We start from the raw sequence: 15110 nt of genomic DNA, 5'->3' as shown, positions 1-15110 counted from the left end.
GTGGTTGTTCAGATCTCTCCGCACACCATAATTATCGTTATTGTTACAGTCTAACACTATCTCACTTACCTGGTCGACTGGCATTAGAGAGCGTGATCTGTCTTAATTCAAAACATCCTCTCCCATAAGGAGAGAGAGATCATCAAAATAGAAAGATGATGATGATAACTTTTGTGTCACACCCAAAAACAATAATTAAACAAGTAGAAAACATTGGGCAATTAATAAAAAATATGCCTTCCAAGTGGAATCAACAGGGCAGGGCAATAAGGCAGTCTTTGGAGTGGATCAGGGACCTGAGAGAGACACAAGTAAAAATTAAAGTAATAATTTGGTTACCTGTTTTTGTATATGGTTTAACTGTTGCGGTGTGTCTCCTGTGCTCATTCGGTCCTCCGGGTTAATGCTCAATTTGTCACGCAAGCCTGGTGTCTGTGTATACGAATGATAAAGTTAATCATGTTATGATCTATCAACGCACAGCCCAAACCACTGGAGGGATCGGGCTGAAATTTGGCATGAAGGTAGATTTTATGACGTAGGCATCGCTATGAAAGGATTTTGATCAATTCTACCCCCAAGGGGATAAAATAGGGGATGAAAGTTTGTATGAAACTTTGTCAATTTTGCGGCGATTTGGCTGAAATTTGGAATAAAATAGATTTTACTCTAAATTAATACATAAGCTACTTTTCATCCCGGAAAAATCAATGATTTCCGCGGTATTAGTGAAAAACTTCATTTTGAGCGGACAAAGTCGCGGGCGTTCGCTAGTTTAGATTATAAGCTTGTGCTATAAGCGTGTGCTACGTTCGCACCTGTCTGCAGTCTCAGAAAATCAGCACTGTATGATCTATTTTAATTGGTCATGTAGCAAATATGCTGAATTGGAACCATTTTTTAGGTTATGCTACACATCACAGGGTATTATGTTACGTGACGGGTAACAGCGACAGTGATTGCCTCGTTATTTTGTGGTAGAGGAAACACCTCGAGCACGTCCCAGGACTTGTGACCTTGGGTGTAGGTTTCGAGGATCCTATCAGAATGTATAAACACTAACCTTCCTTGTCCGACATATTCTTCATATGATCAATAATTACAACACAAAACATTACTGCACAAAATTACTAACGCGACTGGGAGCGTGACGGTGTCCACGCTGCCTAATAAACAACTGAGGTCAAGTCATCAAATAACCTCCTATTTATACCAACACTGATGGCTGTCACCGTTTCTCAATAACATAAATAATGAATGTTGGTATACCTGTAATCGAGGAATTTGTAACAATTGTTCTGGACTTAAATGAGAAATTGTAATGTGTGGCACATGATTTAAATAAAGTCATTTTCTTTTCTTTCTTGTACAAGCATTAACTTATTCTGTCAACTAGTTTAAAATCAGTTACCATGAGCCCCGGTTGTCCGCCGTGACCTGGAGTGGCGAAGCTCCCCGGCGTCGACACTTCACTGCGTGATGATCTATAATCCAACAAGTAAATGAACTTTTGTTTCTGTTTAAATGTGTGTTTTTCAATCTAGTAACGCAAGGTTAGGTAAATAAATAAACAAAAAAAAATGTCATTTAAGTTTGTGACTGAGTTTTTGTTTTTATTGTCAGATTAAGCATCACATTTGTAGAACTAGGATGCGTGCCATGAGATATTTCGTAAAGTCAAACAGATATTGAAAATGTCGTTTTCCCTTTCGTTCTATTGCAACAAATATTCGATATTTTCAATTCCGCTGTTATTAGTCGACAATGTCTCTTTTTGTCTTTAAGAGATATCTCGCGTATCTTAAGTCTAATGAAAATAAAAAGTAAATAAGTAGACAGTTCAACAATTAAAAAGTTTTTTTTTTTCTCAATTTCCATAGAAACAATATTACGAATGAGGTCTAGACTTCACGGACTATTATAGTCCACACAGACAGAAAGAGTTCCGAGTTTTCCATTATGTATGAAACTTTGTAGCAGGTATCTACATATTTAAATTGAAGTTACAAACATTGCACAGTACACAGAACTCAGAACCCCTGAATGATATAGATATATGATAGTTTGTAAGATTAATTAGATTGGCATGTGAAGAGACTGCACACCAGAAAGAAACGTTCTGCAAAGCCACTATCCAATCTGCAGCCCCAATCAACTTTTTTACTTAACATGTTTTATTCTGATTTAATTAAGTAATATTTTTGATTTTTTTCTTTATATTTTTGTTCTTTACCGAGTACTTTGCCGAGTACTTACCGAGTATTACTTTAGTACCGAGTACTGTACTTTGCCGAGGATGGAATTTAGATGTAATCCCAAAGAAAAGGATATTCATACAGCATGATACAAACTCTGGTGTTGTCATATATTTAGATATAGTCCAACAATGAATATGCATGGATTTTTAAAGGAAACACGGCGGGCATCGGCTTGCGTGAACTTTTCGCCGCTGGTACTCAGCTAAATAAAGCATTTTATTATATCTAAGAGTGTTACCTAAAAGGCGTGGCGAGCACGGTGTTGGGCGTGGCTACGGCTTGCGCCTGTGGCAACGCCCCGGAGAAGTCCGACTGGTGCAGCGGAGTGTTTAGCCCGCCCTTGAGCGGCGTGTCCACGTGCGTCAGCGCCATCACGTTCTGCGCCTCCAGCAGAATCCTGCCACAAACATTGCTATGAACAGCATATATATTGCCAGAGGACATATCAGACGAGACGGGTGATCAGCCCTAAAGGTGTCCACAGATCCGCATCATACGTATCAGACGTATCGCATTAAACTGGTGCGGATCAGTGAACTCACTTATATGACTTTCTATACAAAGAGTTTTATGTGATGCGTCAAAATTCAAAATTTCAAAATTTTTTTATTTCAATTAGGCTTAGTTTACAAGCACTTTTGAAAGGTCAGGTATATGTCAAAATTTAATTTAATCTAATGGTGGTAATAATAGACGAAAACTTAAAATTAAAGTTACGAGGGTTCCAAACGCGCCTTGGTCCGTCCGTTATGTACCATGCGGATCAGTGTTATTATAGAGTTATTCCACCTTACAGCATGTATTTTTGATTGATATCTAACTTATCAATACTATAATAAAAGTAAAATCACGAGACAAAAATCATTATTACTTTCTGCTATAATATACGATATATAATATAAACATATTAGCTTAACCAAATAAGTACTATATTTGTCATAAGCACTTCATTTTAAACAAAATTGCTCTTGACGACATTTGCTATTAATGAATATCTTATGGAGATGAATATCTTAGCAATCCTTGGATTCATCGTGCGGGTGCCGGCCGGGTCCATCGGCAATCCGCATTGGGCCAGTGTGGTGGACTAATGGCCTAATCCCTCTTATTCTGTGAGGAGACTCGAGCTCAGTAATGATCCGAATATGGATTGATAATGATGATGATGATGATGACACGCAAGTTTGTCAAGGGCTTCCACGCGAACAAAGTCGTTGGCGTCCTCTAGTAACGTTAAAAGCGACCCATAGGTGGTCACCTCCGCTGCGCTCGGCTCCGCTACGCTCCGATCAGCTCCGCTCACCTGTCCTGCTGGTCGACGGGCGTGCGCAGCGCGGTGGCGGGCGCGGGCGTGAGCGCGTAGTGCGCCAGCAGCGCGTCGGTGGGCGCGCCCGCCTCGCCCGCGCTCTCGCGCGCCGCCTCCGACGCGCGCCCCAGCTTCACCACTTGCTGGAGCTCCTACACACGACGTCAACAGACAAGTCAATTGACGCTAGATGTACAATAGGCTAGTTGACACTTTTCTAAACTTCTGTTTTTATTTGTCATAGGGAGAAGGCAAAAATATTACATCGTACAGCCAAATTTTTTTTTGTTTTTTCTGTAATATTTAACAGTAAAAAAAATATATGCATTATATAATAAAAATTTTTTTTTAGTTTTTTTTCGTTGCGAAACTTTAATATTTCGTTTTTGTAATAAAATCTCATTTACCAGACAACTTTCTTTGTGCGTGTAGACAATAAAAAAGTGTGGCATTAAAAAAAAGCTAAAACAAAAAAATGTGAATATTTTTGACTCACAGAGTGAATAAACACCACTTTTGCAGCAAACATGCCATTAAGAGCTAAGAGGTGAAATAAAATTACAGCCATTGTCTATATTACACAGAAATGAAATTCATAACGAACCTGATCAGAAACTTGTGGCTCAGGTAGGACCAGTTTGCTGCGCTTTTTAGCTGGTTCATCACCCTGCAGCATAGCTTGGGGCACGTCATTCTCTTTGCGTTGCTTCAACTTCTGCTTGTCCTTCCGGCGCTCTCTCTGTAAATAAAATATTTTGACAAACTTAAGAACACAACATAATTAACACGTTAAGGCCACTAAGTACATAGTTAATCTCAACATAATCTGGCCAAAGAAAAACAATTCAGTCTGGAACATAATATTATGTCAAGTAGGAAAAGCTTTCAAATCAGTTTGCTTCACTGAAACATTAAGATAAGATAAATATACTTTATTTGCACACCACAAAGACAAAAACAAGTGAAATAAAAAACAAATTAGGAAGAGATCAGCATACAAAAGGCGGCCTTATCGCTAAGTAGCGATTTCTTCCAGGCAACCTTCGGTTTAGGAAAACTTAAGGACATCAGCAGGTGGCGTAAAACAAAAATAACCTTGCCAAACATTGGCAATACTACTTTATAAAAGCTGCACAATTTAGTTCTCTATGTTATTAGAACTTTTAATAGCCTCCGTGGCGCAATGGTATTTGATTTGGCAGTGGATTTACGAGACAGAGGTCCTGGGTTCGATCTCCGTCTGGGCTGATGATGAGTTATCTTAATTGGTCCAGGTCTGGCTGGTGGAAAGCTTCAACCATGGCTAGTTACCACCCTACCAACAAACACTTGCCGCTAAGAGAGTGTTCGCATTCCAATACAATGTGTAGAACCCAAAAGGGGTGTGGATTTTCATCCTCCTTCTAACAAGTTAGCCTACTTCCATCTTAGATTGCATCAGAGGGCTAATTTGTTAAGAATAAAAAAAAAGACAAAAACATAGGGTCCTACCTCTTCCTTCTCAGAATGCAATTCCCCATCAAGATGTTGTTGCCTCAGTCTGGAAAAGTCTGGTGCCATGGGATCCACCACTTCGGTGGAAGTGTCATAGAAGCCTGATGCTGGCTTCTTCTCAAATGGTACTTCTGAGTTGTAATCAACGCCTCGCTTCTTTTTGCGCCTATACAAATTACAGAAAGATGAAATAGAAACAGACACAGCTTAAAAGAAAAAAAATAAAAAAAAAATACTATTAAGTTATGAAAATTATTTAGGAAGATTATGTACTCACAACATTGACCTCATATAATAAAAGGATGCACAATCATGTAGAATATTTCACTTAAAAACTGGCCAATTTTGCTTTGACAGTTTTTGAATTATTGATAAAGAAAATTATACCTAAAAGCCTTTTAATATAGTCCAATATCAATAAAATCCCAAATTCAGAGCAAATTCAACCTTAAGGATTGAGTTTAAGGTAGAATTTGCAAATGCTACTGCTTGAATTGAGTGCCAAGAAGTTGAAGAAGAGTGGGGATATTTTTTGGTTGCTGATTGTGGATCCACATTTTAATAGGAGATCAGTGACTCACAATAATTGTATGTAAATATTTACTAGATACAGTATTTAAGATGCTGTGATTTTCAACTGTTAATTCACTGATAAACATGGTTTAATGGCTAAAAAATATAGTTAAATTTTTACAGTAGATATTCCTCTACAGCCCTATTTATCCCCTAATGGATATAAGAATGCCAGAGAACTTTACCTAATTGGAACAGAAATGCCAGCAGCACTCAATTCTCTTCGTTTCTGCAATGCAGCAAGTCTGCGAGCTTCTTCCAGTTGCTTCTCACGCGCCTTCCTTTTAGCCTTCTTTCCTTGTGTATTGGCTAAACGAGCACGAGCTTCAGACAGCATTTCCAATTCTAAAAGAAATATATAAATATTAACAATATTTTATGAAAATATTGTTACCATAATTTCAGTTTTACACTGAAGCCTCAAGAGCTGAAATAGTGAACTGACTTAGTACCGGCACTAAGGCAAAATATTACCTATTTAATCTTTAGCTATTGTAAATACTTTTAAATGCTTTTAAGAACTTTAAAGGAGTTTATTCATGTTTAAAATGTGGGTAAAATAAAGAATAAACATACATTACATAGTATTTTTTCATAATGTATTCTAATACATACATACATACAGTACATACATACATAATACACACATACAGTACATTAAATGATAATTGGCCTAATAAAATCAGCAAATTTTTAATAATCACTTAATAAAACATAAATATTTATAATCTAAGAAATATGCTACCATCTTCATCCATGTCTTTTGGGTCAGGTCTGGCAGGCTTGGTCTCAGGGTTTGGGTCAATTTCTCCAGGCTTCAACTTGCGAGGATCATCTCCCATATCCTCTCCCTCTTCTTTTTTTTGAGCTTGATCCCTGCAATTATAAAAATAATATTAACTAGATAGATTCATGTAAAAAAAAATTGAAAGAACTTAAGCTAACAACAATATGGTTAGTTCACTACCTTTTTATTTTACTTTTTAAAACACAGTACTAAAGCGGAAATGTATATGAAAATTAATTGTAATGCAAAACCAATTACATGTAAATTATTACAATCATAATCACATTTATAATAAAGAAACAGCATAAATATTTAGGCCAGTCAGCCAGTGCAGTCTTATGCATGAGTTACATGGATAAGACTGCACTGCATACATACATTATATTCATGATAATAATGAGATAGAACTCACGCATATAATGAGATAGAACTCACACATATGAGTTAGGACTCATGCATAGGAATGTTAGAACTCATGTTTATGACTCAAGTTACTGATTTACAGTTTGTAATCTATATTAATATTATAAAGCTAAAGAGTTTGTTTGTTTGTTTGAACGCGCGAAACTCAGGAACTGGTCATATTTGAAAAATTCCTTTAGAGTTAGATAGCCCATTTATCGAGGAAGGCTATAGACTAAATATTATTCCCGTATTACTACGGGAACGGGAACCACGCGGCATCAGCTAGTATGCTTCTATATATTTACAGTAAATATTCGTAGCGCTCCAGACATTGCGCGGCGGTGCGACCGATGATGGGCGCGATAGTCCTCCATTGCGTGGGCATGAGCTTGGCGAGGTGCAGCAACTTCTCGTCTTCCTCCCGCGACCACTCCGTCTTCTTGATACTCGGGTCCAACCACTCGTACCATCGCGCTTTGCATTGCTTAGCCGATTTGCGGTGCAGCAGAGATGCAATACGGGACCATTGGTTTTTCCCATATTTCATCACCGCCGCTTTGAGGATTTCATCCTACGATCAAGTTATAACATTTTATTTAAATTTTAAACAAGTAGTTTATAGATAACTTTAGAATATTTTGAAATTTAAACAAACCTCAGTGTTCCGCCAAACACCACCTTTTATCATAATCCGCGGCATTTTGCCTGTTTTATTGAGATACTGTTACTGACGAGTCTGCAATATTACTTTTCTAAAATAACTAATTAGCAACAGAATTGAATTGAATTTTATTTATTTTAATTCCCATAAAATCTAAAAATTAACAATTGCACTGCTGTTTGGCCCTTGACAACACAGACCACCTTGACAACTAGATTTTGACATTTATGGTTTGACAGATTTGACAAATGCTATTAGTCATTTTGTCAAATGCTCCAAATTACAGAATAAAATACTTAGTCTATGGTTTTCACGGGCCATTGACAGAGAAAGTAACAGACGCACCGAGAGCTTTTATTTTCTAAAAAAAATAGATCTACTGCGTATACTTTGTAAAGAAATCAGACAATAACAATGGTACTCGTAAGGTATCTAAGGACAATAATAATTGTTTTAAGACCTAACAATAGGTCCATTCAAGTTTGACAAGTGTTAATCGGTAAAATCGGTAGATTTTATGGTTTATATTAAATATATAAAAATGTAGCGACGTTATTGAGAAATTAATAAAATAGGTTTCTGTTGGTTATTGGTTACAAACTTCAGATTTTTCTGTCTACGAAATATACAAAGATAAATTTATACAGATAGTCTGGCTTTTACCACAGAAGACAAAATAAAAGTTGACTTTGTTTCATAGACAATGCACTCTAAACTGTTTTGTTTTGAAGGTTGGTATCCCCAGCTGTCATTTGCTAAATAAACGGGAATGGGAAGGCTGTTCGTTTCCCGATAAAAAAGACACTCCCTTTTTAATTTTACAGTGGTTTTATAATTGTTTCGACCAGTGGAATTGTATTTTTATATACCGACATGCGTTATGGCACCTACAGTAACAATATGAAATGTTAAACATTGTGGACATTTCATAAAACGTTACTCATAATCTACACAGGAGGTAAATATCCTAAACTTACACCATTGCTACAATTACCAAATTAATCATTGACTGATAGTGGTCCTTTTTTTAGGTGTATCGGTTTGTATTGAGAAAATACCGTTTAGTAGTTAAGTACTAAGCAAGTACGGAAGTGGTTGATTTTGAAATTTGTTGTGGCTTAGTGGCTAACTATTGCAGTTTGCATCCATACGATAATTTATGTAGCAATACTTATATCCGTTCAATTGTTTGTCCATTGGTAACGAGTATTTGTTTTCTATTGTTGCAGAATGTCTACCATCTCAAGGACAGTACATATCAGCCAGCAAAAGCTGGCTGAAAAGCTTATCATACTAAATGATCGAGGTATTGGCATGTTGACTAGAATTTACAACATTAAAAAAGCATGCGGCGATGCTAAGTCCAAACCAGCGTTTCTATCAGATAAAACCTTGGAATCATCCATCAAACATATTGTGAGAAGGTTCCCTAATATTGATATAAAAGGTTTGCAAGCAATAACTAACATTAGGAATGAGATCATCAAGTCTCTGTCACTGTATTATTACACATTTGTAGATCTATTAGACTTCAAAGACAATGTATGTGAACTTTTAAACATAATGGATGCTTGTCAAGTCACTCTGGATTTAACCTTGAATTTTGAACTGACAAAAAATTACCTTGACTTAGTAACTACATATGTGGCATTAATGATCTTGCTTTCAAGAGTTGAAGACAGGAAAGCAGTGCTCGGTTTATTTAATGCCGCTCATGAGATGGTCCATAATCAAATTGATCCAAGTTTTCCACGCTTAGGTCAACTGATTGTTGATTATGATACACCTTTTAAAAAGTTGTCTGAAGAATTTGGTCCACACCAAAAGCTGCTATCGAGTGCTCTGAACTCACTATGGCATGTTTATCCGGCGAGAAACATGACAGCTGAGCACTGGAGGTCAGAACAAAAGTTGAGCCTTGTTAGCAATCCTGCTCTGCTGTTAAAACCTTCAGAAACCAATACCATGTCATGTGAATATGTGTCTCTAGAATCACTAGAGAGATGGGTGATGTTTGGTTTTGCACTGTGCCACCAAATGTTGCAACAAGACCATGCTAATAAGATGTGGGTGAGTGCACTACAATCTGGTTGGGTTGTCGCACTATTCAGAGATGAAGTGATCTACATTCACACATATATTCAGAGTTTCTTTGATGGAATCAAGGGATATGGAAAAAGAATTTCAGAAGTTAAGGATTGCTACCACCATGCTGTACAAAAAGCAGGATACAAACATAGAGAGAGGAGAAAGTTCTTAAGAACAGCTTTAAAGGAGTTGGGTCTGATTTTGACTGATCAGCCTGGCCTGCTGGGGCCTAAGGCATTGCTAATATTTATAGGCCTGTGTTATGCTAGAGATGAAGTGTTTTGGCTATTGCGTCACAATGATAATCCACCACAAAAAGTGAAAGGAAAATCTACAGAAGATCTGGTTGATCGCCAGCTGCCTGAACTACTCTTCCACATGGAGGAACTTAGAGCACTTGTGCGCAAGTACAGTCAAGTTATGCAAAGATATTACGTGCAGTATCTTTCAGGTTTTGATGCTGTAGCACTAAACCTCATGATACAGAATTTACAAGTGTGCCCTGAAGATGAAAGTGTCATTCTATCCTCCCTATGTAATACAGCAGCTAATTTAAATGTCAAGCAGGTTGAAAGCAATGAAATCTTTGATTTCCGAGCATTCCGCTTAGATTGGTTCAGATTACAGGCATACACATCTGTTGCAAAAACACAACTGAGCTTGGTAGATCAAAGAGAATTGGCACAATTTATTGACAAAATGGTATTCCACACTAAAATGGTAGATAACCTTGATGAAATAATGGTGGAAACATCTGACTTGTCCCTGTTCTGTTTTTACAGCAAAATATTTGAGAGCCAATTCCACATGTGCTTAGAATTTCCAGCTCAAAATCGTTACATTATTGCATTTCCACTTATTTGCAGCCACTTCCAGAACTGTACACATGAACTCTGTCCAGAGGAAAGACATCACATCAGGGAAAGGAGTCTTTCAGTTGTCAATATCTACTTGGATGAAATGGCAAAAGAGGCAAAGAATATAATCACTACTATTTGTGATGAGCAATGCACAATGAGTGATAAATTGCTACCAAAACACTGTGCACAGACTATTGCTCATCTGGCAAATAGAAAGAAAAAAGACAAGAATAAAAAGAACCCTATAGAAATTGTTAAACCTGGAGATGAGAGTTACAGGATAACTAGGGAAGAGTTGACCACAATGGATAAACTCCACATGGCCTTGACCGAATTGTGTTATGCCATAAACTATTGTTCTACTGTAAATGTTTGGGAATACACCTTTGCACCCCGTGAATATTTACATCAACATTTGGAGACTAGATTTTCTAAAGCATTAGTTGGAATGGTAATGTTCAATCAAGATACTAGTGAAATTGCAAAACCTTCAGAGTTGCTGGTGAGTGTCAGAGCGTACATGAATGTTCTGCAAACTGTTGAAAACTATGTACACATTGACATAACAAGAGTTTTTAACAATTGTTTGTTGCAACAAACTCAGAATATGGACAGCCATGGTGAAAAAACCATAGCATCACTTTACACACAGTGGTATTCAGAAATTTTACTCAGAAGAGTAAGTGCTGGAAACATTTGTTTTTCAATGAATCAAAAGGCCTTTGTGAGTCTGTCAGCTGAAGGAGCTATACCTTTTAACGCTGAAGAGTATTCTGATATTAATGAACTGAGGGCTCTAGCTGAATTGATTGGGCCTTATGGTATGAAATTATTAAGCGAGACACTAATGTGGCATATTGCCAGTCAAGTACAGGAACTGAAAAAGTTAGTTGTGCAAAATAAAGAAGTGCTACAGATGCTTCGCACAAACTTTGACAAACCTGATATTATGAGAGAGCAATTCAAAAGATTGCAGCATGTGGATAATGTACTGCAGAGGATGACAATAATCGGCGTTATATTAAGTTTTCGCCAAATAGCACAAGAGTCAGTACTCGACGTATTAGAACGACGTATTCCCTTTTTGATAAGCTCCATTAAAGATTTTCAGCAACAGTTGCCCAGTGGTGACCCAACGCGCGTCATATCTGAAATGTGTTCTGCGGCTGGGCTGTCGTGTAAAGTTGACCCTACCCTCGCTTCAGCCCTTCGCCAACACAAAGCTGAGCTTGAGGAAGAAGAGCATCTTATAGTGTGTTTGCTTATGGTGTTTGTGGCAGTGTCAATGCCAAGACTGGCCCGAAGCGAGGGTTCATTTTACAGGCCTTCTTTAGAGGGCCATGCTAACAACATACATTGCATGGCACCTGCTATTAATCACATATTTGGTGCTTTGTTTACAATTTGTGGTCAAAATGACATTGAAGACAGAATGAAAGAATTTCTAGCATTAGCGTCTTCTTCGCTTTTGAGGCTCGGACAGGAGACAGAAAAGGAAGCTATTAAAAACCGCGAGTCTGTCTATTTGCTACTTGATTTAATAGTCCAGGAGTCCCCGTTTCTTACTATGGACTTGTTGGAATCATGTTTCCCGTATGTTTTAATACGTAACGCGTATCATGACGTATACAAACAAGAACAAATGCTATTGCATTCTTAATTCCGTTTATTTAAAAGACATTGAATAATTATAGGAATTACCTAATACAGTCTCGATGACATATTCCATTGCGTTATGAATACTAATTATCATTATTATTCTATTGATGAGTTTTATAAACTGATAAATTAATTATTTGAATGAAATAGTGTATAGCGGTCATAAATGTTTTTAATAAGACTGGATAAATATTCCTTTTCATTAAGTTTACTTTGGCTATTATATCTTTTACAGCTATTTAGTATTTATGTGTATCATAATATTGAAGTAGTGCCCATAGTCAAGTCAAATAAGTGGTTTACTGTTTTCTAGAAAAATTTACTTTTTATTAGTGTCAATGATTGAGTTCACAATAGATGGGTTGTAGTAGTTGAGTTTTCCTATGGAATATTATTCTTTTGATTTTAAATTATTGATCTAAAATCGGGCATTAGAAATATATGTATACCGTCTTCTGTTATTCATTAGTGCTATGAAATGAATGATAATGTTCACAGTGACACATTGCAAATAGATTGCTTAGTTAAATTGCGGCCAAACTCATTTTTCATACAAAATCTTGGAAACCATGGACTAGAACAAAGGCAACCTAATATAGTTTAAATTATGCATAAAATAAACTTTAATTTGACATATTAGACGACTAAATATCTGATAAGGGTACTTAAATAACACTACTTACCTGTTTATATCTGGCAACCCCACAGTTGCAGTGTGAATATGTGAAAGCAGACAACCTTTATACATTTTTCAAATTTTTGGGTATATTCTAGTAGTAACTAAATTTTTACTTTTTAACTTTTTAATTAACCAACGAGGAAAGGAAATTAAAAAAAACATTTAATACTATCCGGCCGCAATTTAACTAGGTAATCTATGTGCAATGTGTCAATGTGAATATTTTCTATAATTTATTTCTCATCCCAATTAAATAACAGATGAGGGTATATATTTCTTATGCCGGATCTTGTACTATATAGAGTATATATTATGTTCTTGGATTGGATTGACATAAACCGACCTTTTTGACTTTGCTATTGGTAAATTTTGATACCTGAGCTAAAACCGTAGTTTAGGCGATAGCTTACCTTTAAGTATAATACATATATTATGAAGCTTTATTTAATAATAGTAAAAAATTATGTAACAGACAGATTTTGTCAGCAACACTAATCATACTTGTAGCTCCTAATTAACTGGAAGATAATACAAACACGAAAACTGGAGGTTGAAGATCATTGCATTTTGATTAATATAATACGATAAAATTAGTTAGCGGATAAATAATAAATTTTATTACATCATATAAAACATCCGCCGTTATCTCATGACATCACCATGCTTACAATGTAGATATATAATTATTCACAATAGCAGGAAACTTTATTAGACTTCATTTTGAATTTGAAACTTGTTAAAAATAGATATTTGCTGACAAAATTATTTTCTTTGTTATTTTTTTTTATATTCTCATAATATGTTAACACATTAATCTTAATGTTGAAATAGCTGAAGTCTTGTTATTTAGTTATCTTCTGCAATTGTAAAAATCTTTAAAGCGGAAATTTTATCGAACTTTAGTTCCACCGATTTTATATAATTTTAGGGCATTTTCTAATAGTGTTATAGGTAACTGTATTATTAAAATTATTTACCTTTAATTGTTTTTTTAATAAACGTATATGTAAGTATAGTATAAAGAAGAATATGTAGAACTTTGTTCTGCAGTAGGTAATAAAATGTCTTCAAAATGTAATTAGGTATCCAAAAGTTCAGTCAATTTCCAGGAGGCCTAATGTTAATAAACTATTCAAGAAAAAAATGCGTTTGACCTTCAGAATGAACAAAAACTTGCAATAAAAAATATACCTATGTTATGCAGTGGCGTGCACAAGGTTTTTTATCTAGGGTAGGCTCTATACGTATAAATTGTACAAATTGGAACATTCCTCTTCCAATATCAATTCGGAATGAATCCTCAGGGTATGGATTGCGTTTATGCATTTATGAAGTGTACGTCACTGATAATAACTTTAATAACAACTGCACGATATTAGAGTGACAACGCACTAACGGCCTGCCAACAAAACCATGATTATGATCTTACTTTCAAGTAAGTGCCTACCTACTCTATAATATCTTATTTATTTTCAGCGATTTTTCTCCCAATCTGCCATTAATAAGTCGTTAAAGAAAACGGATTAAAATGATTTTCTGTTATTCTAAATTACGCGCTGCCTATTTCTTCAGGTCCTCCAAAATTTCTCATACTATTTTGTATGACCATCAGACTAGATTGACACGACATTATCTTTCACGTTTTTTTTACAATATAAACGTCTTAACAAATAATGTCGTTGTTCATAGAACCGTTCACAAGACGTTAATACTGCGAAAAAACGTATACCGTAAAACATGGACGTTTAGACATAAACTGTAAAAACGTGCAAGACAATGTTCTGTAAATCTAACCTTTCCCTCATTGTATTTATTTGTACTTGGGAATAACATATTATATTATTATAAATAAGTAAGTATAATAAATACACTTTTGTAACTTGTATATAAATGAATTATATATGCACTCCAAAATATATTGGCTTGTTTTATTTTTCTTTACATTCCTACTATTAGGTATATGGTTTTTGTAACTTCATCATTAAGATCTGCAGAACAAGGTTCCTTTAAAATCGGTTCATGCTGTAAACATGCAACGAGGGTAGTAAACGCAGCGAAAAATTATAATATGCCTTTAAAACAAGAGATCCAATGAGTTAGTATTAATTCAACTTTTTCACGTATCCTTAAACAACCGTTTAGCTGATAGAGGGTGGGTACACTTGACTCTAATAAAAATCGTATCTAATAATATTACACAAACGGATCGAAAAATTTTAGTACTTCTCATATCTTTCAAAAACCTATCCACACTATGATACCCCACACTATGAAATAAAGTAGTAAAAAAAATTCATTCCCTACTACATCCCTAAAATAGATATTTTTCAAGATTTATTT

At 35.7% G+C, this 15110-nt stretch overlaps 2 protein-coding genes across 2 annotated transcripts in view; one reads left to right on the top strand and one right to left on the bottom strand.

Moving 5' to 3' along the window:
* LOC112053035 (cell division cycle 5-like protein) overlaps positions 1–7693 on the bottom strand; it is a 14260-nt gene extending 6567 nt beyond the window's left edge. The window contains exons 1-10 of the mRNA XM_024092297.2: positions 7479–7693; positions 7129–7394; positions 6377–6507; positions 5817–5976; positions 5056–5224; positions 4169–4303; positions 3562–3716; positions 2497–2655; positions 1412–1484; positions 340–432 (exon numbers count right to left, since the gene is read on the bottom strand). Coding sequence (XP_023948065.2) covers positions 340–432; positions 1412–1484; positions 2497–2655; positions 3562–3716; positions 4169–4303; positions 5056–5224; positions 5817–5976; positions 6377–6507; positions 7129–7394; positions 7479–7523 — 1386 coding nt within the window. The 5' untranslated portion in view covers positions 7524–7693. The remainder of the gene's footprint in view (positions 1–339; positions 433–1411; positions 1485–2496; positions 2656–3561; positions 3717–4168; positions 4304–5055; positions 5225–5816; positions 5977–6376; positions 6508–7128; positions 7395–7478) is intronic.
* Positions 7694–8226: 533 nt separating this feature from the next.
* On the top strand, positions 8227–14688 carry LOC112053032 (membrane-associated protein Hem). Its single transcript, XM_024092291.2, has 2 exons — positions 8227–8442; positions 8714–14688. Exon 2 carries the CDS (start codon positions 8715–8717, stop codon positions 12090–12092), a length of 3378 nt encoding a protein of 1125 aa, XP_023948059.1. The 5' UTR covers positions 8227–8442; position 8714; the 3' UTR covers positions 12093–14688.
* Positions 14689–15110: the final 422 nt, after the last annotated feature.

This window comes from Bicyclus anynana, chromosome 12, assembly GCF_947172395.1.
Source record: "Bicyclus anynana chromosome 12, ilBicAnyn1.1, whole genome shotgun sequence".
Classification (NCBI taxonomy): domain Eukaryota; kingdom Metazoa; phylum Arthropoda; class Insecta; order Lepidoptera; family Nymphalidae; genus Bicyclus; species Bicyclus anynana.
The sequence above is the reverse complement of the archived record's forward strand: the minus strand, read 5'-3'. Positions and strand labels throughout refer to the sequence as shown.